At 43.2% G+C, this 23,994-nt stretch overlaps 1 protein-coding gene across 2 annotated transcripts in view; it reads right to left on the bottom strand.

The window, feature by feature from the left end:
• Window positions 1-14,614, bottom strand: part of WNK4 (WNK lysine deficient protein kinase 4) — a 47,784-nt gene extending 33,170 nt beyond the window's left edge. Inside the window, exon 1 of one of the 2 annotated variants that reach the window (XM_042471897.1) lies at window positions 13,677-14,614. In XM_042471897.1, the coding sequence (XP_042327831.1) occupies window positions 13,677-14,201 (525 nt within the window). In that variant the 5' untranslated portion in view covers window positions 14,202-14,614. The remainder of the gene's footprint in view (window positions 1-13,676) is intronic. The other variant, XM_042471896.1, reaches the window with a different exon arrangement.
• Between the last annotated feature and the right edge of the window lie 9,380 nt (window positions 14,615-23,994).

The raw sequence follows: 23,994 nt of genomic DNA, 5'->3' as shown, positions 1-23,994 counted from the left end.
AAAGCTAGCACCACCTCCCCATACGGGAACAGCTAGGCATTGCCCTATCCATCTCATGGAACAGCTAGACATGGTCCTATCCATCTCATCAGCAATTTATTCACATTCATAAAGCATACACTGAAAGAACCAGGGGAAGGGGTTCAGAGAAAAGAATTAGGTCTGGTCTCCACATGTTGGATACTTAAGTGGTAGCATATGAAATTGCTAGAAAGGTCTACACCATTTCAGACTTGGGAAGGCACTGCTTTTGTATTTTTTACTGCTAAAATAACTCCCTGAAAATAGGGGTGGGAAAGAACAAAGCAGGATATCAAGGCTTGGGTAAGAATTTTGCTCCTTCAGTTGTATATGGTTTGTAAGATGTTTTGTATGGAGGAAGAATTCAGGAGTGCTATTCTGTGCCTGCAGCACAAAGTGATACAGTCCAACCTGTCACCTCTGCATTCTACCACCTTGTTCGGCTGCACATGTCCACCCAGGCTTAGCTGGTTAGGTAGTAGTGGGTCACTCAAAGGTTTGCCCCTGCCTTACATCCCACACAAGTGTAATGCTAGAGCAGTGCAAGAATCTGCACACATGTGGGCATCCTAGTCTGAAACAGCATCGATTCTGAGTCACACAGATTGGTGTTCCCTAAGGAACCATTGTTTGTTTCAAATACTAAAGGGGGGAGGGCAGGACAAAAGCACCACTCACCAAATACAGTCACCATATGCCAATTGACTACTTTTTTAACATACATGTGTGTATTGTGCATGCATGCACACATCCAGGCTCCCTGGTGGGTGACAGGAAAGCTGGTGGCAGCGGGGGCCGCGGGGGGATATTCAAGCCTAGTCTTCTTGTTCAAAGTTTTGTTCCATGAAACATCAGTGGCAGAAGGGATGAACGCAGCTTTTTACTGCCAGGGAGCAAAAGAGCATCATAAAAAGTCCTTCCTAAGCTTCCCCACCACCCCTACAAACATGCATACAGGCAGTACAAAGCTTCCTAAAGCTGTACTGATCATACTGGCCCATAGCAGAGAACCTCGAAGCCCAGACAAAGGGAGGGCAGACAGGGCAACGGGAAAGAAAGCACAGAAACCCAGGACGTGTTGCCGCTCTTGGAAGGGAAGGGAGGGAATTCTTGTGTAGGCAGGGGGGTATTTTGTAGCTGTGGAAGGGGAGCCCTACAAAGCCCTGTCCTGTGACAGAGATAGGTTGATAGTTTTTGCCTAGCTACTCTCCACAGCCTGCTTTTGCTCAGACAGCATGCTTTCTTCACTGGTGCCTTGTGCAGGATGGCTGATCTTCTCCTTCTGAAATGTGTGCTGGGAGGTAGGAGGGGGCCAGAGAGTGAGGAAAGTTGCAGCTCCTTGCGAAGGGCAATGGCAAGGATCCAATCCTCCCGCGCTCCCAGTCCTGCCAAGCCAGAATTGGAACCCAGTTGGACAGGTGCCAAAACCGCTGCCGCCACCAAGTTCTCTCCTCCATCCAGTCACCACTGGAACAGAGGAGGCCATTTGGCTTGGAGGAGCTGGCTGTGAAAAGACGCTCCTCTGTATGTGTGCCTCTCTCTGCATGTGTAAGACAGAGAGAGAGAACAAAATTACAGAAGGAACTGAGTAGCATGTGCCTGCCCTCCTCCACATCCCAAGTGAGCTCAGCTGGAAGAAAACCGAGCAGGAAAAACAGACTAAACATGTTAAAAGGCAGCCCGTTTTTCCAGGGAGCCGGCGGCTGCAGTGGCGCAGTGCCCACCTGTTTGGCCACACGGCCTCCATGTGCCTGTGGGAACCGCCTCGTTGCCCCATTGGCCAGGATCTCTGTGGCGGAGCCGGAGGTGGATCATATTTTTACACTTTGGAGTGTTTATGAAGTTTTGCTACAGATGCAGCTGTGTGCTGTCAGCCACAAGTGAAAGCTTCATTGTACGCAGCTCAGGGGAGCGAGAGGAAGAGAGAGAAAAATTAGGCCAGAACAACTTCATAAATGAAGAGATGTTCATAGCAGAAAAAGGGCCCCCGCAGGTTGAATAAGGTAGAATTGCTGTTCAAGAGCGACTCCCCACCAGTGCAACAGAGAAAAAAGCTGCTGACCAAGTGATGGTCACCATGAACCAAAGAGGACTCACTGATTCGCAAGGTGGAACCTCTGGACTGGCTCCTGAAATATCTGGTATGCCACAAACCCACAACTTCTTAATGGCAAAGTCTAATTCTGCATCCACACATCATCGATGTGGAATATAAATTCTTTAAGTCTCAGTGTGTTGCCTTTACTGAATTCTAGAAAGGATTCAAGGCAACCTGAAAGCAAAACCTTCCAATGGTGTTGGGGACTCCATTTCAATGAGGTGGTAAATCCATTCTAGGTTGTAGTGTGAAGTTTAAAGAATCAATCTAAGCTACTGAACCTATTTTGAGGACAGGATTCAGCACTCTGGGCAGCTCCTTTAAAGTTCAGAAAAGATGCCCCAGCACAACAACGCAGAAACCACTAGCTGCCACTGCCCTCTGACCTGAAATTTCTAATTCCCAATTTCAAAGGTATAAAGAGTGAGGATTAGTTTTTGTTTTTTAAAGAAAATGAACCAGTATCATTTTCTTGGCCAGATGGCTCACTGGAATATATTAATTTGTTTTTGTTTTCTTCTTAAAGAGAACACCTGTTTTCTGGAGACACTCTGATTTTTGAGATTTGTGATCCAGATGGGCAGCCATGGAAGAACTAGTCTAGATCCTAAAGTGTAAAGATATACAACTAAGCAGCAAAGTTAGAATCGTCCAAGCCATTGTATTCCCCATCATGATATACAGATATGAGAGTTGGACAGTGAAGAAGGCACATAAAAAGAAAATCAACTCATTCAAGATGTAGTGCTGGGGAAGAGTGGTGAGGACACCGTGGACAACTGAACAGACAAACAAATGGGTCCGTGAAAAGATCAAGCCTCATATCTCCATGGAAGCCAAGATGATCAAACTGAGGCTGTCAAACTTTAGCCACATCATGAGAAGGCACGACTCATTAGAAAACACAATAATGCTAGGAAAGGTAGAGGGTAAAAGAAAGAGGGGAAGATGGCAAGCCAGATGGATAGACTCATTTACAGAGGTCAGGGGCCTGAATCTACATGGCTTAAGATGAGCAGTGGAGAACAAGAGGGCTTGTAGGTGTCTCATCTATAGGGTCACCATGGATCAGGATTGACTTGAAGGCAGTTAACAACAAGAACAAAATTTGAACACATGTGCAGCTTGTCCCCTGAGGGAAGGCATGGAGCTCCCCACACCCACCTACACAAGCATTTACCCTACAGTTGGCTCCTATCCTGAAGGAAAAGGAGGTTAACAGCAAAAGCATGAAGTCCCTTAGTCCTGGTGATTTTCTGTCTGTTTTTTCAAGATGCCCATTTCTATTCTAGCAGGCCTGCTGAATTTGTGACACAGGTCACATAAAACCACAGACAACAGCTATATGTGGTACTCACTTATTTCAGTGGTTGCTGATATTCAAAGTGAAATTGCTCCTTTTTCTGCAGCATGAATCTGAATAGGTGCTGCCTGCTTCAAAAAACCATTATCTTGTCCCCCTTTGTACCCAAGCTAGATTTTCCAGTAGCCCCATGTTTCTTATGCTTTGCTGTGGTAAGCAATGTAGTGAAAAGCTCATTTCCCACAAGGCTGTTCTGGGCTCTTCAATCTTACGTCTATTCAGAGAATGAGGCTGACACACAATGCCATATAATTTCTGTTTTACAAAATGGCAGAACTAAACTGACAAAGAATTCTCAAGGTACACACTGTGGCATTTATTACTAAGCAAGGTATAATAAAACTGCGGAGTCTGGGTCCCCTTCCCCCTATCCTAATTATCTTCTCTTTTTTAATGCTGACTTGAAAAAGCAGCTATTCTTGAACCAGGCCCAGTTCTCTACCATCTAAACCACACTAACTTTCAGGTGCTTTACCCCTTGCCTCAGTCACTTCTCCCTCATTCTTTTCTGCAGACTCCCCATCAACTGCCAACTACGGAAAAACAGGCAATATAATAAGGCCATTTCAGAGAAGTATCTTATATCCTGAGCAACCAAAAACTATTATTTCTGCAGCTATTCCATCTTTCCCTATTAACTATTTTTGTGATAATATGAAAATAGAATAACCTATGAAGGATTACAGTACAATCACACCTTGGAAAAGTCACTTTTTTCATTACAGCTCACAGAATCCCCTACTTATGCTATCTGGGGATTCTGGGTGTTGTGATCAAAAAATCATGTTTGTAATGATAACTGGTTAGCAGTCACCTAAAGTACCCATAAACTGTGTGGATCAGGAAGGAAGGCTACAAAATAAAAATCCTTAAACTAAAGGCACCAAAACTCCCTTCTAGAGGTAGGAACCACATTGTATCCCCACAGACCCTAAAACAGAGCCCCTAGTTTAGCTGGGGCACTGGGTTCAAACAACAGCTGCCTGGAGAGTCGACACTCAGTTGACACTGTTCCAAAGCCTTAGCTGCAAGCATGGGTAATGTGATATCAACCAAATTCTAGTAAGGGAGGGAGAAAGTTGAATCAGACTTAGAAGGAAAGAGCACCACCAAGCCTAGAAAGGCTCTTCCTTGAATAACCTCTTTGACATGTGTATACTATATACACAAAGAACAACATTTAGTGCACATCTAGCACATGTAGAGGCCCATAAAGTTACTCTATGAGCTATAAAATCCAGAATCTCCTAACCAGCCACCTTGCTGGCCACTCAAGATTGGGCATTCTGGGAGCTGTAGGCCAAAAAAGTAACGTTTCCCAATTCTGTCCCCACCTCAGCCTAGATATAGTTGCAGTTTTCACAATAAGGATCTAAAAAGATTCAAAGGAGGATGAACAAAATTAACCAGGTTTTATTTTAGAGTTAAATTTTAGGTTCAATTCACCATAGCTCCTGAATGCTGGGCTTTGGTTTCAAATTATATAAAGACACAATAAATACAAACATGTCTTTGTATATGAACAGAGTCCCTGACTATTTCAGCAAAGGCTTGGTGTAGACAGAGCAGTGTTTTCAGGCCACAAGACCCAACCTCTAAACAAATATGGTCTCCACAATTGTTCAGTTTAGAATTGACCACTGCACCCAATCTAAAAAACCTAGAAGCCCTTGTAATGGAGGTGATACCATCACCAAAACTGAAGTAAAGCTTCAACCAAAGTGGCTAAAATTACAGCCAAAAGACCCAGGCCCTTCAAATCCAAATCATGACAGCAGCATTTTGTAAAATACTACAGTGCTTGTACCCTCTTTCCACAACATCAAGGAAGCACAGAGTTACTCTTTCTTCTTGAGCCTGAGCATTTTGCTCATAATTACCTGGGCAGGTATTTGGTGACATGGTTTAAATAAAATTCTTGGCAAGGTGTCATTATAAATGTATGGCCTTACTTTGGTGTTTTAATATTATCTGCCTCAAGCATGAGATACAAAATCTGTATTACCCACCCACCCCAAAATTAAATAATAATATCCTGTGGTGCCAGATGAAAAAAGTCCCCCTACACTATATTCTGACCATAGCAACTTGATAAATAGCCAGAAAGACTTAAAAGGTCTTGCTGTCTGATTTTTTTCTAATGACCACCAAAAACATTAATGAATTAATAAATTCAAAATATTTGTCTAGTCCTGTTGATGGTGATCCCCAAACATTGCCTCTAGACTCTGTTCTCCTTTCTCTATGGACCCCCAAAAGGTGCACCCAGTTTTTCCTGACTCCTCTGCTCTTCAGTACCTGAAGGGAAATAATCATCTTGAGCAAATATTTATTTACTCCAAACTGTTTACCATCACCCTCCCTGCATCCTTCCCTACCCCTCACCCCCACCCAAAAAAGAAGGCCATCCATAAAACATTGCTTAAAACTCACATCTGGAAAACAGAAATAGATCCAGGCTGAACTTTTTGGAAGGGGGTGGTGGCAGGGTACTAATGGCTCAGGTTTGTGGCTTGGTAACCACAGATGTTTTAAAAGGCAACATAATGAAAAATTGCAGGAAAAAATAGGACAGAGTGGGACTCCCCCCCCCCTCTTTTTTCCCCTTTAAAGAGAGAACAAGTGACAGAAAATCCTGTGTTTGTGCTAGAGGCTTATCCCTAGCACAAGTCCTGCTTAAAAAAAGAAAAAAAAAGATGACTCTGGAGAGCTGGATAAATGCTTCTTATTTTTAGTTGGCCTCCCGAAAAGCATCTGCAAATTGAAGAGAGTTAGAAGAGTGACTCTGGGACATCAACCTTCTTATATAGTTGCTTTTCAGCAATTGCCAGCTTGTGACTATCCTGAGAATCCTGCACTGAAAAGCAGCCTAAACATTCATTAACTTCCTCATCCACTTGTTATATAAAGAAAGTAGTAAAGGTCCATGGCTAAATCAGACCCTAAGGGATGCAATTCAACTCCACCAGTTAACTGCCTATTTATTCACTCACTCTCTCTCATTTCTCGTGATCCAACAGATATCCAAAGGGACTTTTAAGCTTCACCTTCCTGGCTGCAGGCACTCACATGATCCAAAAAGCACCCCTAGAGCCAGCACAGGACTCCATAGGGTATAGAAGGCTATTGCCTGAGAGCCAAATCATGTTCCACAGCGACACAGAAATGCTCTCCATTTGTGCTAGTTTGTCTGGCATCTAATGTGAAGTTGAAGGCTTTCATGGCCGGCATCCTTGATTTTTTGTGGGTTTTTTGGGCTATGTGGCTATGTTCTAGAAGAGTTTCTTCCTGACGTTTTGCCAGCATCTTCTGATGATGGCAGCCACAGATGCTGGCAAAATGTCAAGAAGAAACTCTTCTAGAACATGGCCACATAGCCCAAAAAACGCTCAAAAAAACATGTCTAGCATCTAGTTTCTGTCTCCATCTCATCCCACTGAGTCCAAGTAACTCCATAGTTGAGCAATTGCTTTCCATGTAAAAACACTCAAGTCCAATCCCAGCATGACCAGTCAAAAATTTTTTTTGAGCAGGGATGCCAAAGGCCTCATCTGACTGGGGAGCCAATGCCACTTGCAATAGACAATTCAGGGCTCAATAGACTGATGGTCTCACACAGTATAAGAGTAGATTGTTATGTTCACTCCCTCCTCACCCACAAAGCTTTTTCGGGCAGACAAATAGAATGGACGGATGTGATACAGAACAGATGAAGTAGTACATGCTATGTTATGCGTTGCCTTGCCTTGCCCAGCTGGAGGCCAAGCTTGTCTTCCTATTCTCCCCGCATTCTACCCCACCCCACTCCATCTCCCACCAAATGGCTTCTTCAGCTCTCTGCCGCAGGAAGTAAAAATTATAACTTCTGAATATATGCTGAACTTCCTCAACTATCATCAACCCCACATGTCCAAGATCTGAGGAAAACAATGGATTTCATGGTCATAGAGTCCACTTTTCTAAAGTTGTTTTCTTATAACACTGCCTATCCCTAAAGCCTTCCCAAGACAAATGTTCACTTACCTGGGCCAGCCCTAACATCAGGCAGACTGTGGCGGCTGTTTCAGGCTGCAGATTTTAAAAATATTTTTTAAGGATAGCAAACTGTTATTAATTCTTATTTTTTTACTGCCGGGAAAGGGGGAAACACACACATGGGTTTTTTTGTTTCAGGTACCAAACTAAATTGGTTGCACCTTCACTTTGTGGTGAGCATGGAGCAAAATGTCAGCTCAGTTCTATTTCCTTGTATGCTCTTCAGAAGCTCCTCCCATTCTACATAGCAAAATTACTCTATCTGTTGGGGGTGAGGGGTGGGGGGATATAATCCAGTCCCAAAGAATCAGAATTTGGAAATGTTATGTGTTTAGAGTACTGCTTCCAAATCCTCACTACAAACATGGGGTTTCTAGAAGCTGTGGTCCAAGACAGTAATTTTTCCAAGCTCTGCATATGATGTTCCTTTTCAAAGAGATATTTTAGTACTCAGCTCTGTACTGCAGAATGAAAACTTTATGTCACCCTGCAAGCACATCCATCCCAGCCTTTGATACAGGTGACTTGTCAAGCCTAAAGCAGCAAGGCTAGGATGTGAGGATAAGAATCAAGGTCCAAAGAGACCCAGCACATGACCATAAGATAGCAAGGAGCCTCCATCTTGACCCTCCCCCTATCACCACCGTCACTCAGTTTCTGTCCTATAACCAACCATTTTAGGGAAACTAATCTTCTTTGCAAATATGGACTTGGACCCAAGTAAGACCAAATGCCTGAGAGCACTGAATGCGGACTTTGAACAGCAACAGTGTGATGGAAGATGCAAAAGAAGGTTCTTTGGCCTGTGACCTCAAACAGCATAGTTACAAGCCCATCTGGTAAAAACGCATCTTCGTGAATATAAATGCAGGAAACAAAGAATGAAGAATGCCAGCCACATTTCCATGGCACCAAAACAACAAACTGTAAGTAGGGGGTGTGTTTCTTTATTTTTCTTGGATTTTGCAAAGAAAATGAAAATCCACTGTAGATTTTTATTTTCTTTGCAATGCCCAAGAAAAATAAAGAGATACATATGAAATAATAGGGATACATATTGATGGCTAGAGACAGGGAAGTGAAATCCAACAACTAGACTCCAGGATCCCCAATTTTAAAAGTGTTTCCTCTCTCAACTATATTATCATGGACACATTCACATATGCAACCTAGAATATTTGCCATCATCTGCCATCAACTGACGGAGTCAGTTTCTATGCAAGACAACATGCAATATTCCAAAGCTACTATAAGAATATCTTAGTCTCTAAGAACTCCCTGCTGCTGAACCAGAATTACTAAATCTTCAACCAATTTATTTTAAAGGGAAACCTCAACGCAGAATGGCTGACCTTGAGTTTAATCAGTAAGTTTTATTGTATTCATTTAGGACGCAATCATGTATAAGGCTTTTAAAGCTTTGCCAAAACAATTCTGCTAGTTTTCAAGGAGCTACATAAAACTTGTGCGAGTGTTTGTGTGCTTGTGCTAGAGATCTATCACAACGGAAATTAACATTGTGTTTCTCCCCCCCCCCCCCAAAAAAAAAACCTGGTTCAAAATACAAAAATGTGTGCAGACACAAAAAAGTCCTAGGGAAAATAACATCCATATAATTTTATCCAAAATTCTTGCACACGTAATTTGAATTGTTACAGATGTGACTAATGATTCTTTTTAGCCATTAGAGTAAACCTGTTAAATCAATGGGGTGTACATTAGTCATGACTCGCTCACATTTCACTGATTTAAATGCATTTACTCTTGAGGCACTGCCAGGACTCACCCTACTGGAGGCAGCCCTAAATACCCATGAATTGGAATAAAAGTATACCTTTACTAATGTATTTTTAAATATCAGAGTAAGGGACATGTACACTGTAGAAATAATGTAGTTTGACACTACTTTAACTTGCATGGCTCCATCCTAGAGAACCCTGTGATTGTTAGTTTTGGCAGAGAAGGTTTGTAAAATCTTATAAAACTACAAATCCCAGGATTCCATAGGATGGAGCTACAGCACTTAAAGTGATGCCAAATTGCATTATTTCTACAGTGTAGATGCACCCTAAGTTTTTCTTCACTGATTTATACCAGGAGCAGGAATCATGTTCCCTCCAAAGATTAACTGAACTGCAACTCCTAGTATTCATCACGATTAGCTGCTCTAGCTAGAACTGCTGGGAGCTGTATTTTAACATCTTGGAGAGCCACAGAATTCCCATCCCTACATTCAGTGCATAAAGACACATAAAAAGTTCATATTTGACCTTTCACAGTGACTCACAGCAAACAACTTACTCAAAACAAAAAAAAGGACATTTATTTTTTGACACTCTACTCAAATTCCCTAACGTATTTATATAAGCCATAAAGTTGTGGTGATCCGTCTGTCACTTGCAAACTTGCTGCCCATACACTCCCTACTGGAAGCACTGCTTGGAATGGAATGTTTACAAACATTTTATCTTCTGCAGGGAACGATGCCAGCAAAAGCCTATGGACAAATACTACAATTCTCTTTCTGTGAGGAAACAGAAAGGTCAGGTTGCTTGGGACAAACCTTACGCAGGACATAGACACAGGAGAGACTGTGTTCTTTTGTAAGGCAAGGGCAGGGAAATGATCCTAGGCAGGGGAAAAGACTGAACAGTGTGCACTGGTGTGGGAAGGAGTCCTAGAAAGTAGAAATAAAATGGGCAAAGTGCCCAGTATGCCCAAGTAAGCAGGAGCAGGCACCTGAGGGAAGAATGGGTGGAGACAGACGTCTGAAGGAAAGGAGGAACGTGGAACTGGAGAAAGAAGGGAATTGTGAGGGACAGTTGAGGTCAAACTTGTCTCAGGACTGAAGACTGTATACTGTTGGCAGCAACAAGGCAGGCAAGTATCTGGAAGTTAGGAGGAGGCAGCAAGAAGTGAGGAAGGAGAGGGAACAGGCTGAATCCTGCCCTGCGCTTACCTGCGTAATCTTAAGCCACAACCTTTAGCTGATTAGAGTATTTTTAAAATGTAAACTACTGAAGATAGCAGCACTTTTATTTTAAACGACGTGTACTGTAGTTCTTGAAAACCTGATGAATTGAAAATACCATGATCATAGTAACCATGTTCATATGCAATGATATCAGCAAGCTGTAGAATGCTAGCCTACTTGGATGAGGTGATGTGCTGGTAAATGCTACCAGTTACCACCACTGTGTTTAATGGGAGGTATTAAACAAACCACTGATCTCTAATTCTGGCTTGTTTATTGTGGTATCTTGAAACTGGAAGTCTGGTTTGTCTCCCCAGACTTCCAGTTTCAGAACACCACAATAAACAAGCCAGAATGAGGATCAGTGGTTTGTTTAACCCCTCTCATTAAACAAAGAGTCACAAACTATCAGTTGTTATGGGTTTATTTCTCTAGCGTGTCTTGGTAGAGAAACAAGGTAGACTGCTAGAACTGGGGAATGACGATAAGCAAACCACTGATGGAAGCTCTGTTTGCTTCAATGCTCCCTGGTGCAGCAGGAACAATATGCCAGCAAGGGCCAATATGCTGCACCACATGCACAATAAGCCAGAAACCTGTTTTACCATTAGCTCCAAAGGCTATTTCATTTGCTCTACTGGCTTTCAAGGCTAGGGAACGTGTATTTTGAATATCTCCATGCTGCCTCCAAAATGTCTTTTTGGCATTCCCCCCGTTCACAGAAAACTTCTCATACTTTTTTCTTAATTCTTTTTGTTTTAAATGACAGTATTCAATGGTTTTTTAGGAATCTGCCACCATTCCTTCCATATGTTCCATCTACAGTAACATTAACAGAACACATCTTCCCAAGCACACAAGGAGATGGGAATCTGTGTGCTCTGTACACCTTTACAGCACATGACTGGTTGCGCTGTGCCAAGCAAGTCACATTGAACTCTCCTGAATTTAATCCCTATGGCAAACAGAGCCAACGGGAAGGCAGCTGCCAGCCCAGTATGCTCCCCTTTTCCCTCCATGTTCCAGTCCCACTCAACACAGCAGCAAAGCATGGGTGAATGTGATATTTCCAGGCTACCCATCTATGCTAATTCACAGGCAAGGGCAATGTGAAAGCCAATGCACATTGTTACTTTTTACATTCTTCTTTCTGGAACTACAGAAAGCAATAACATCACCAGTTGCAAAGACAGATCTCCTTCTGCTAGGATTCAGCGCTGGAATGTGTGTGTAAATCTTCTCCAGCCTTGAAGAAAAGTGTAACGATGGAGGTTGCGTCTGAACACAAGCAGAATGCAATTTATAGATTTTTTGTGGGTTTTTCAGGCTATGTGGCCATGTTTTAGAAGAGTTTATTCCTGACATTTCGCCAGCATCTGTGGCTGGCATCTTCAGAGAATGCTGGCATGGAAGAGAGTTGGATAGATAGATAGATAGATAGATAGATAGATAGATAGATAGATAGATAGATAGATAGATAGATACTGTGTGACCCTGTGTGACGTCAGGAATAAACTCTTCTAGAACATGGCCACATAGCCCAAAAAACCCACACAAAGCTATGGATGCCGGCCATGAAAGCCTTCGACTTCACATCAGAATGCAATTCTCTGAACACTGTTTTGCTAACCTTATTCCCATGCACCTGGGATTTCAGAGTATATACTGAAGCATCCTGACTTCCAGTTAGGTTCCTAGATGTAAAATCCGTACCCAAGGTCCAAATATTGTATGAGGAATATGGACTGGAACTCTGAAAATTCCATAGCCCTGAGCCATGGCAGTTAAAGTGGTATCAAAGTGAATTATTTCTGCAGTGCGGATGCAGCTCTGGTCTCAGCCAGGAGTAGCAACCACCAGAATGTCTCACTTTGGGCTCGAAGAGGCTGCGACTCATGCACCCCAAATTCTCTGAACACCTTTCTAGAGACTTGGCACTGTCATTTTCAAGTTAGGAGGAGGAAATCACTTTGACCCTATCTTGTTATTATGTTCCTTGGAATGAATGGAGCAGGAATGTATCGCTCTCTCCTTCCAAACATAACAATTACAGCTCAGTCCTCTTCCTTCAACCTTTAAAAGGGAAGAGAATGTAATGATTTAAAGGAAACTATCTTCTGCCTGATTATGCAAACTGGCCTGAAGAGGGGTAGAAGCTGGAAAGAACCAGAAGGACCCCCAAACTCAGGAGAAACATAGTGAAGAAGAAGGACAGCCTTGCCATCCAAAAGTCCACAAGCAAACCTGGTAAGGCCAAAGTGTCTCAAGAAGGCAAAGAAGATGCAAAGGTAGCTACGTCAATGAAAAACGGTCATGAGTTGTCAAATGTTCTCGCCTGTTTATGCTGAGGTCAAATCTACAGCTGCATCCACACTGGAGAAATAACCCGGTTTGGCACCGCTTTAACTGCCCTGGCTCAAGGCTATGGAATTCTGGGAGTTGGAGTTTGTTGTGTGGACCCTCTTGCTCTCCTCAGGGATTTCAGGATTCAAGCCGCCTCAAAAGAGGCTCCAAACTCTGCTGGGAGTTGTGGACTTTCACACACTTTGTGGGGGGAAATGGGCCAAAGCATGAGGTCTTTAGCTGCATCCACACTGGAGAAATTATTTATGGGGGATGTACTAAAACAAATGAGAGTACTTGCCCATAGGGAAACCATACTTTCCCATAGAGGATCATTGGAGAATACTTGCCCAAAAAGAATCACTGGGGAATACTTGCCCATAGCGAATCATTGGGGAACACTTGCCCATAGATCATTGGATCTAAACCTGTTGGTTGCGACCCCTTTGGGGGTCAAATGACCCTTTCACACGAGTCGCCGAAGACCATCGGAAAACACATATTTCCAATGGTCTTAGGAACCAACACATAGTTGAGGGTCACCACAACATGTGGCATTAGGAAGTATGCCCAATGACTCCCTATGGGCAAGTAGGGTTTCTCTATGGGCAAGTAGTCCCCAGTGATGTCCTATGGGCAAGTAATCTCCAATGATTCCCTATGAGCAAGTATTCCCCAATGGTTCTTTATGGGCAAGTGTTCCCCATTGATCCCCTATGGGCAAGTCCAACAAACGACCATCTCCCTTGAGCCACGGCTGTTAAAGCGGCATTAAAGCGGATCCTGTGTCTCCAGTGCGGACGACGCGGCCTTGGGGCTCGCAGGAGGGAAGGGAGACCCACCTGGAGCTCGCACCAGGCGACTTCGACGGTGGTCTCGGTGTCGAGGCCCTTGTAGACGGTCTTGAAGGAGCCCCGTCCGATCTCGATGTCGAACTTGAGGAAGCGTCCGTCGGGGGAAGTGGCCACTGCGCGGGTCTCGGCCTCCTCCGTCTCCTCCTCGGCCGCCTCTCGGGGGCTCGGGCGGCTCTCGGGGGTGGACGGCACCCAGACTGGGGCGGCCGGAGAGGAGGAGGATGAAGATGAGGAGGATGAAGAAGAAGTAGTAGTAGGAGTAGTAATACTGACCCTTCCTCCTCCTCCTCCTCCTCCTATTCCTCCTCCGTCGAAGCCCCGGAGGCTAATCTTGTAGTTGGAGCCTCGGCGGCCGGAGGGTCGTAGCGGCCGGAGAGGAGCCCCGACGTCCCCCTCCTGCTCCTCCATTGTCCGGCTGCTCATGGTCAGCTCCTCCAAGGCTTCTTGGCAAGAAGGCTGGAGAGGCAAGGCTCCGGAGCCAGGGCTCAGCTCGGGGACCCGGAGCATCAGCATCGGACGGGACGCACCGGAGGCAAAGCGGGGAAGAACTCCTCCAAGAGCCGGAGACGGAGCAAGGCTGACTGTCTCAGTCTCTGTGTGGCCAAAGGGGCCGGACAGTGGGCTCCGAGGAGGAGGAGGGAGAAGGGAAGGCGGCCCCCGACCCAGCGCCGCCCCTCCAGCAACCTCCGCTCCTTCTTCTTCTTTTCTGCAGCCCCCGCCGCCCGCCTCCAAACTCCTTCCTTCGCCTCCCGCCCTCCTCCAGACCCGGTCCTCCTTTTCCAGGACGCCCCCTCCTCCTCCTCCTCCAATCCTCCGCCTTCTTCTCCAGGAGGGAGTCCAGGGCGTCCTTTTCTCTTCCAGCCTGCCCTCCCTTTCGATCCAAAGCAGCAGGAGCTTCCCTAGACTTCAGTCGACTTCCTCCTCCAATTTGCTCTTAGTATTATTACGATGTGGAGAAACCTTGGAGAAACCTAAACTAGTGACAAGGCACCACAAAATGGAGGGCGTCCAAGACAAAGGGAGGACGGGGCCAAATAAAAGCTATTTTAAAAACACCTCACATAAGTGTGAATTTGTGCTTCTTTGTCACGCTCAAAATGGAGGACGTTTTGGGGAATGCCCTCCTGGAGAGGAGACTGAAGTGTAGGACACCGTCCTAGAAAAGGAGGACGTCTGCTCAGCCTGGCCTGCCCTCAGCTCCAAAAGGCGCCAAGGCGGCCAAGGAGTCCCTCAGACTTTTCCAGTCTTTTATCCTCCTTTCTTTTCTTTCTTTCTTTCTTTCTTTCTTCCAAAGGTGGTTGTGGCTCTTTTTTGAGAGGTCTGAGGTGAAAAGTGGCTGAGGTGATGTTGGAAGAAAGGCAGGATATAAGAAAATAATAAAATACACTCATCCTTCCATATTTGCGGCTTTGGTTATTCATGGATTTGATGAATACGTTCTCTCAAGGAATATCTAGGTCCTCCAGTGCAACTCTATGGCCAACATTAACTAAAAGTCGCACCGAAAGACCTAGATTCCTAGAGAGGACGTTATACTAGGCCTTTGTAGCTCCTCCAGCGCATCTCTATGGTCAATATGTGGGAGATGTTGACCACAGAATTGCACTAAAGATTCCTAGAGAGGTGTCCTCTCAGGTAAAAACATGGTGTTTTTGTTATTTGTGGTTCTTCCATATTCATGGGGGTATCTTGTGCCCCTAACCCTAGCAAATATGGAGGGACAAGGGTATTATTCTCTGACGATGCCAGCCACAGATGCTGGCCAAATGTCAGGAATAAACTCTTCTGGAGCCACATAGACCCAAAAAAACCCACAAAAACCAATAAAATATTATCTTTATTTATTCTTCTTATGGTTTATATCACCTCAAAGAGGTACCCAAATTCCCGACTGGCTGCTTCTGCAAAAGGGGCTCAGGTTTCTGGAAGCGCATAAAGTTCTTAAACTATTATTATTATTTATTCATTCTTAAATCCTCCCAAGTCCGCGTGTTGTAGCCAGCTTGAATGACGCCAACGGCGGCAAATGGTGTGTGCTTATGATCGTCCTTGCGATACTAGTGTGTGTGTGTATGTGTATCTTTTTTTTTTTTAACAGTGCTTTGTTTTGGAGATTGTGTCGAGGAGGCGGTTTGCATATCCTGTGCGGTTCCTGGCACTCCTTAAGGCAGAAAACATAATCCAAGGCTGCATCCACACTGGAGAAATAACCCGGTTTGGCACCACTTTAAGTGGTAAAACATGCAACTACTTCTCATGGTCCCCCTGTTGCAGCTACAATGTGGTATCTCACAATACAAAAAATATTCAGCGGTAGTTGTGTTGGCCCTTTAACAAATGCAAACAAAAATCCATCAGTGATACATTTATTGGCCAGCCGAAATGCATAATATATTTGTTGCAAGCTTTTGAAGCTCCATGGGCTCCAAAATCCACTAGTTAAGGATGCCTTTATGGGGCCAACCATAAAAATAAAACAGAAGGAAGGAAGGAAGGAAGGAAGGAAGGAAGGAAGGAAGGAAGGAAGGAAGGAAGGGCTTTGGGACCAAACAGACAGGCCAAAATAAAGCTGCTTCAGGTCACTTTGGACGTATGCTGTTTAAATGATACATGCGTCCTAAGAGGCCAGAAGCCACACTGAAGCCACGCTTCAGCCCTAAGGACTGGAGCACAGCTTTGGCGCAGCTCCTGGCCTCTTAAGATGCATGTGTCATTTAAACAGCATACCTCCAAAGTGACCTGAAGCAGCTTTGTTTTGGCCTGTCTGTCTGTTCGGGCCCAAAGACACCATGGTTGTTGTCTTCAGTTCAGATGGTATGGAAGGGTATTCATGCAGGTGGGCCCCTCTTCCTTCTGGCCATGTGGGTACTGGGAGTTTCTGTCCAGGGAACAAACTTTAAATTCACAGCAACAGATGCAGGCGAAACATCAGGAATAAACGCTTCCAGAACATGGCCACATAGGCCGGAAAACCCACAGAAGACTATACATTTTAAATTCCATTAGCAAGACAAAAAGTTACTTCCTTTGAGATCCACTTTGTCTGGAATCCTGTCAAAGGAAGTGGATCTTAGCTGGTGGGTGTGAGGATGGGGATGGGCTCCTTCTGAGCCTCCATACACACACACCCAACTATGGCCTCCATACACACACACACATCCAAGAAATACACAGATAAACATATACACTCAAAATGTTGCATACAGTAAATTTTGTTCCTGTGGAAATGGATTTCTAAGTCTTGTGTGGCATGAAAGAATTTCAATAGACATTTGAAAAGGCTATTTTTTTCATCTTAAAGCTCGCTGCAGAAACTAAATTTAAACTGAATTTTAAACATGATGTTTAGGGTTAACCTGAACAGAAAGCTGGAAAACAAAACGCATTTGTGGGATGTTTTTCAGACGACATTTGCGTGAAAGCGAAATAACGTGAAAACAACCCGAACACAAAGTTGTCAAAACCAGCCCCTTTTTATTTTTGCTAAATTCTGAAAGTACAAAGGAGCTTTCCGTTCGGATTATTTTGTGTTATTTCTCTTTCATGCCAATGCATCTGACAAATAACACCTGGATTTTAAAATCCCAATTCTACATGGGATTTTACCAATTCCCGCTCTGTGTGATAAACTCCCGATAGGGAAACTTTTCAAAGTAACAGGACAAAAAAGAAGAAAACATTTCTGCACCCAGATCATGTACCCCACTCCATGTCTTTCCTTGGACCCCTTGGTTAGCGGTCTCTGCTGTGCAGAGTGAGCCTTTTTATGCAAGGACCAAGAAAGCAACATTGGGATCAGGGCTTGAAAAAGCTATGTTTTTGGGACTACAGCTTTCCTCCCAAAACAATCTTTCAGGTGTCTGGGAGCTGCATTCCAAAAATGTAATCCCCCCCCCCCGATCTCTGGACAAGATTGTCTGGAAGTAAATCCCACTGAACACCATGGGGCTTTTTTCTTAGAAAATGCGCATTGCCTGGGCTGCATAAGTTTACTGCAGACTCCTTGAAGAGAGAGCAGGATATAAAAGTGACAGATCAATACAGGTGCAAGCTGTGAAAGCAGGAAGGGCTCCAAGGCCAAGTTACAACTGCCTTGTTGCTGTATTTCACTGGGAACTCCCCCCCCCCCTTTAATCTTTTTCTGTTGAACTTATACAGAGGAAAAGCCTGACCAAGAGAGATGTCATGAAGCTATTCCAGAGGAGCTAGATTTCCTGGAAGATTTCCTGGATTCAATTTATTTGGAGGTTAGGAATTTAAGGGCATGAGGCTTTTTTTTTTTTTTAATTTCTTTCAATCTTTTCTCTCCACAGACTGTTGTATTTTTAGCCCTCTTGGTCCACTTGTTTGACTTATTTGTGGCTACTTGTTCTGCATTGCAAAGGTAGAAGTGTGTCTCATATTGGGGTCAGAAAGCAGTAATTTATACTTTTAAGCTCATTAGTTCTGTTTTTGGGCCCTTGGTTTTCCTCACCGGCTTGCACTGGTAGAGCTGAAATGATGTATATTTTGCTAACATGGCTTATTCTTGTTAATCCACCCAGACTTCTGAAATGTGGTTGTTACCCATTCTATGGTACTAAAAGAACCTGGGTTATTTAAGTCGTTGATGCAAAATGCCTCCCTTTATGCATTCATGTTTTGAGGCATTTATGATTACCTTGGACTCTCCAAAGCTTTGCCAAAAGAGCACAACCTTTGGCATGTTCTAACCAAAGCGCTAAGGTTTTTAAGTGGTATGATCCCTATGGCAGACTGTATGAGGATGGAGAAGCTCTTCACCAGAAGGACACCAAGTGACAGACTGGCTGCAATATGATCACAATAGTAGTATTAAATCATTGTGCTTTGCTTTTGTGGAGTGGTTAACACACTGATGAGAGTCACAGGTCTTTTGGGTGTTCAAGGAGGAAAAACTGTAGGTGACAAATTCTAGGCATTCTCCCTGAAATGACTTACTACCTTCTAACACTAGCTTGAGTAGAGAGGCCAGTACAGTGTAGTGGATGCAGTATTGGATTAAGACCAGAGTTCAAATCCTTGTTCAACAGTGGAAACATATTGGGTGATCTTCAGCAAGTCACATTCTTTCAGCGTTAGAGGAAATAATTGGCAACCCTCCTTGGAATAAAATTTGCCAAGAAAACCCATACAGGCAGGGTCGTCCTAAATCAGAGCCAACTTCAAGGCACATAACAACAGCAATAATAACAACAACAACAACAACAACAAACACTAGGTTGAGGCTAGTTGCAGGGCAGGAGTGTTCCTCTTACCTGCCTATCTGCAGTACATCATAGTATTCTGGACTGCATTTCCAACCAAAGTTCCAGTCCAAATTGGAGTGCTGCATCTGCTATTTGCTTTCATTTATTTATAAAATGAAAATTTTAAATTATAACTGTTATTATAATTATAGAATTATTTATACAATGGAATTAAATAAATAAATGCGTGTCTCTGTCTTGGTTTCACAGTCTAGCAGGTATTACTGACTGGAGGGTTGAACCATCAATGGTTTGGATTCAATCCAAGAATTTAGGGTTCAATGAGATATCATAATGTGGGAAGTTCCAAGCAGGGTCACTTTTTGTTGTTGTAGTTTTGTGATCATGTCAGATGTTTTGTTAATCAGTTTGGAATTGCTCTCAGAGCACGTATCTCCTTGAAACCATCGTTGTGTTGTTTTCCCAGAGGTGCTGAATCTCAGTTTTTAGGTCTTGATATTTCATAATCTTTTTCTTCTTCTATTATTATTGTTACTGCTACTACTACTACTACTACTACTACTACTACTACCATCATGATAATTAAGATTTAGACTGTTGCTAACTGCATTAACGATATCACTCTCATTTGGCCCTAGATGCTTGGCTCTGATTTCCAGCTCAGCTATGTAGTGACCCAAGAAGTGACCTTGGTAAGGTTGTAGAGCATAGGAAGACATGAGAGCATAACTGTCCACTTCTTTTTGGGAACAGGCCAACCTCAGCTGGAGAGCTATGCTCAGGCACTTCTTGGGCAGTGCGCATCGGATAGCAGAGAATGACACAGGGATTTGGCTGGATAAGAGATCATCAAAGGTGCAGGAGAGTTGAACAAGTGCAAAGAGAGGGAAACATTTGGCACAGGGAAAAGGAGGAAGGAAAAAGGAGAAGAGAGTGAGCATAGAAACAAGACAAACATATTGTAACATTGAAAGAACAGACCAAAATGTTGCCAGTGTGGAACTCCTTGGGGGCAAGAAATACTGAAAGCTGGCATTTGATTCCTCTACCTTATTCCAGAAAGGATCTTTTGTCCTCTTAATGCCTGTTTTACCTCAGCACTACAATTCCCAATTCAAAATAGATAGACACTGGACATGAGTGGGATGGGGTGGTTGGATTGGGAATATGGGCTGTGAAACCAAAAGAAACTCACAATGTGGAAAGGTGAGATTCTTTCAACCTTAGAGGAAATCATTGGCAACCCTCCCTGGAATAAAATTTGCCAAGAAAACTGTATGGCAGGGTCGCTCTAAATCAGAGTCTACTTGAAAGCACATAACAATATGTGGTTTCCTTAGACAATGTTCCTGAAGATTACTTAACTATGGCGGGATACAGACCACCCAAAAGGGGCGGTCTATCCGTGCCTTGTTTTGCTGCGCGAGGGAGCTGCAACAGACAAACCGCGCGGGATATTTAGGCATCCCTAATTGCCTTTCCTACATGGGACTTAAAAGACCTTTTGGAAAACATTTGAGAAGATCCAGCTACTCATAGCTGTGTGATGTCAGTAATGGGCCTAACACTAGCCATGGTTTGTTGCCTTAATCCTGATTAAGACTGCAGATGGCTAGAGCAAGGGAAAGTTACTGTTTTGGATTACAGTGCCGAGAATTCCCCCAACCAGCATGACCTGAGCTGTAATCCAATGCAATAACTTTTCCATGATCTGACAAGCAAAGTCCTGCCCCAAGAAGGCATGTATATGGAAACTCCAGTAAGACTTGCTTGTCACCTTTGAAAGACGAGAGTTTTAAAGAACAAAAAACAAGGACACTGTCCTGGTTTTCATCAGTACAGTTGCAATACTGTACCATGGTGAACACAAATCATGGTTTGTAGTTAAACCTTAACTGTAAGCTTTAGAAAGTCAGATACAATGTTTTAATGAGATGTAAGGTAAACTCACTATGTCCTGTCCAGCATTGTTACCCAGTGTTGTGACTAGATTCATTTGCTATAGAAAAGAATGATGCACGTATAACCAATATATGCCAAGGTGTCTGGTCGATTCACAGCCACATCTTCAGGAACATCAAATATGCCGTGTACTGTTTATTCCCCAGAAGGTCCAAGCTTTGGGCATTTGCCAGCCCTCCTTGTGACTAACACTCGTTCCAGGCTCCCAGCAAAAAGGTGTGTGCCACATTTCTTTGAACTGGAATTTATCGCTTCAATTTATGAACGGGAACAGTGAACCATTTGGCACAAGTGCAGGCAACAAGAGGGGTTTGTCTTCCTTGTAATCTTTTCTTGGTTTGTTTAATTGCTGATGGAACTATTGACACAAAACACACAGCAACTATGGCTGAGATTAATTTCCTTTTTCCTGAGGTCAAGTTGTTTCTGTTCCACGATAAAAGGTAGGCAAAACGAGGGAGTCAGTCTCAAGCTGTACACACTGCTCTGTTTTAATTCACCAAATTTGCACTATCAGGACAGGAGACAGTCCATTTCATATTTGCTAATGGGCACTGATTCGTGCACTAAAGAGCTGGTGCGAGGGGGGCTGGAATTCAAAGATGCCTGAAAGTCACTATGATTGGAATCCCTGGCCACGATCCAATAGAGGGGTTTCATGACATAAAGCCACACCAGTGTAGCTGTGCTGTGGATATATTATGCTTCCTATATATGACATCATATACCAGTGTTCAACAAGTCATCACTTGCATCACACCATTGGGCAATGGTCAGTAAATCAAAGTGTACTTCGGGGAGGTACTTAACACAAGCTTTGTCACAGCAACCATTTGTATAATGGTTACACTATTCAACCTCTGTCCAGGCACAATTAGGATATGACCTTTTTGCAATGTTCTAAAAAAGTCCAACCACCATCATAAGGGGACTTAATGCCAGCATATTTCAAGATTCTAGTCCTACTTCCGTAGGATATAAGGGTATTTATTTAGCATCATAGAAAACTCACTCTATTCATGTTCCAGAGAGCTCTCATCTCTGATTTATGTTTAAGGACTGAATACTTGGTTCTGCTTTCAATAGTTCTTCCTCATATTATATCCTGAATTAATTCCACTGAAATCTGGAAAGTGACAGAGGTGCATGTAATGACATATCAAAGCCGTGTCTATTTCTGCTTGCTCACAGCTCTGACTACACTTTTTATAAAGTTATCATTTAACTGCATAAATGATCTCACAGCATGAGTGGGAAAGTAGCTTTATTGACCCAATCTATTTTTAAAATGCTGGTACAGTATAAGCTTTTGAAGAAAAACCTTGAATGATTCAAAAGCCTGTGCAAACCTTGAGTTTTCTAAAGCGCTGAATTGTCATCCTGCTTTTTAAATACTAGATCAGATGGGCAACATGTGTCCCCTTCAGACATTGTTGGACTGCAGTTCTCACCAATGATTGGTGTAGCCAATGGTGAAGGATCATGAAAGTTGTAGTCCAGCAATACCTCAAGGGATCACACCAGTCTGTCTCTGGATTCTTCACTCCATATATGCATCTGAAGTAGTAGGCTCAAGTCTATGAAAGTTCATGCTACCAACTTCTTTCTTTCAGTTGGTCTCAAATATGCGAGAAGATCCTTTTCCATACTGATTTTCCAGACTAAAATAGCTATGTCTTTGAATTCTACCATCTCTGCAGCAGTTGGGCATGGGCCAAATAAAGGTTACTGCCTTACCAGAAATAAACTACGTTTCTCTAGGACTTCCGTTGTTATAATGTATATTGTCACAATCCACAGCCATGAAATATTTTGCTTGATCTTCATGCTTGTTCATTCCTATCCACCTTTCTCACTATTTATTTCCCTACTAATGTATGTTTTGCTCTTAGTTTCTGTTTCCAATCTGGTAGGCCAAGATAGCATAAAATACAAGATAGCATAAAGTACAGTCACCCCTCCTAGCCTTGAAAATCTGTGGAGGGGCAACCACCATTAAATTCAATGGGGCATGTGCCTGTGGTGTGCACCCTGCATGCACATACCCCATTCAAGCCTATGGGACCTGAATATGCATGAGTTTTGGAACTGGGGGTGTGTGTCCAGAACGGGCCCCCAACGAGTTCCAAGGGCCAACTGTATAGCTAATAAGTAAATTTGTAAGGAGTCCTCCCTGTCATAAAGCAAGCACTATAGTAATGAGTCCTACTACGTGTTGACATAACACACTGTGTAATGATGATCTTGCCCTTCAAGCCAAAGCCGTTTGAAATTGCCTTCTGGTTTGATTTCTCTTTAGGACTACAGTGTGAATGCAAGCTGTTCGGTTCATACTCTCTGAGTTTATAGATTTGTCACTCAAAGTTGTATTGGTGGCAGCTATGCAGAATTTCAATATGCAATTACAAACTTACTTACTGTTTTAAAATGAACCTATTATGGTAGTAAAATATTTCATCCATATGGTGTTTTATGCCTCACTTCAACCAGAGAGCCCCAAACTTCTAAACATATAAACAAAAGTAATATTAAATATTCCTCTCTCAAAGCCATTATTTTGCTCCTAGGTTTATTTTGAGCAAGCAAATTGTATTATTGATCTCCCCCCCCCCCAAATTGTATCCTCTTCAAGCTGTTGTGTCACATTGCTCATCCTAGGTCCCTCCATTTTGAACTAGCTTCCTGTTTATGACTCAACTCCCATCAGAGTAATTTGCACAAATGAAGTCTGAATCATTTTCTGTACTTTTGACATTTGTTTGACCACTGAATGAAAACCTATGCACATTGGTTAGAAGTAATTTGTGCTTGATCTTGCAGTATTACACCTACATTAAGAGTGCTTTTAAGTTACTTATTCCAGTTTTCTACAATTTGGCAAATTCCAGATGTGTGTACTACGGCTCCCATCAATCCTATTCAATTGGTTTTAGGGTCACTTATGAAATTATTCACAGGGTTGGGACTACCACAGCTCCCGTCACTCAAGCCAGTCACTCAAGGAACCTATTGCTTGGCTATTAAAACTGGCTCACCTCTATCCAGTTTAAAGCTTAATTTGGGTGACATCCTGATTTTATCAGGAGGTTTATGACACAAAATTTGTTGCCTGGATA

Source organism: Sceloporus undulatus, chromosome 6 (genome assembly GCF_019175285.1).
Source record: "Sceloporus undulatus isolate JIND9_A2432 ecotype Alabama chromosome 6, SceUnd_v1.1, whole genome shotgun sequence".
In the NCBI taxonomy this organism is placed as follows: domain Eukaryota; kingdom Metazoa; phylum Chordata; class Lepidosauria; order Squamata; family Phrynosomatidae; genus Sceloporus; species Sceloporus undulatus.
This window is presented reverse-complemented; position numbering and strand designations above follow the sequence as displayed.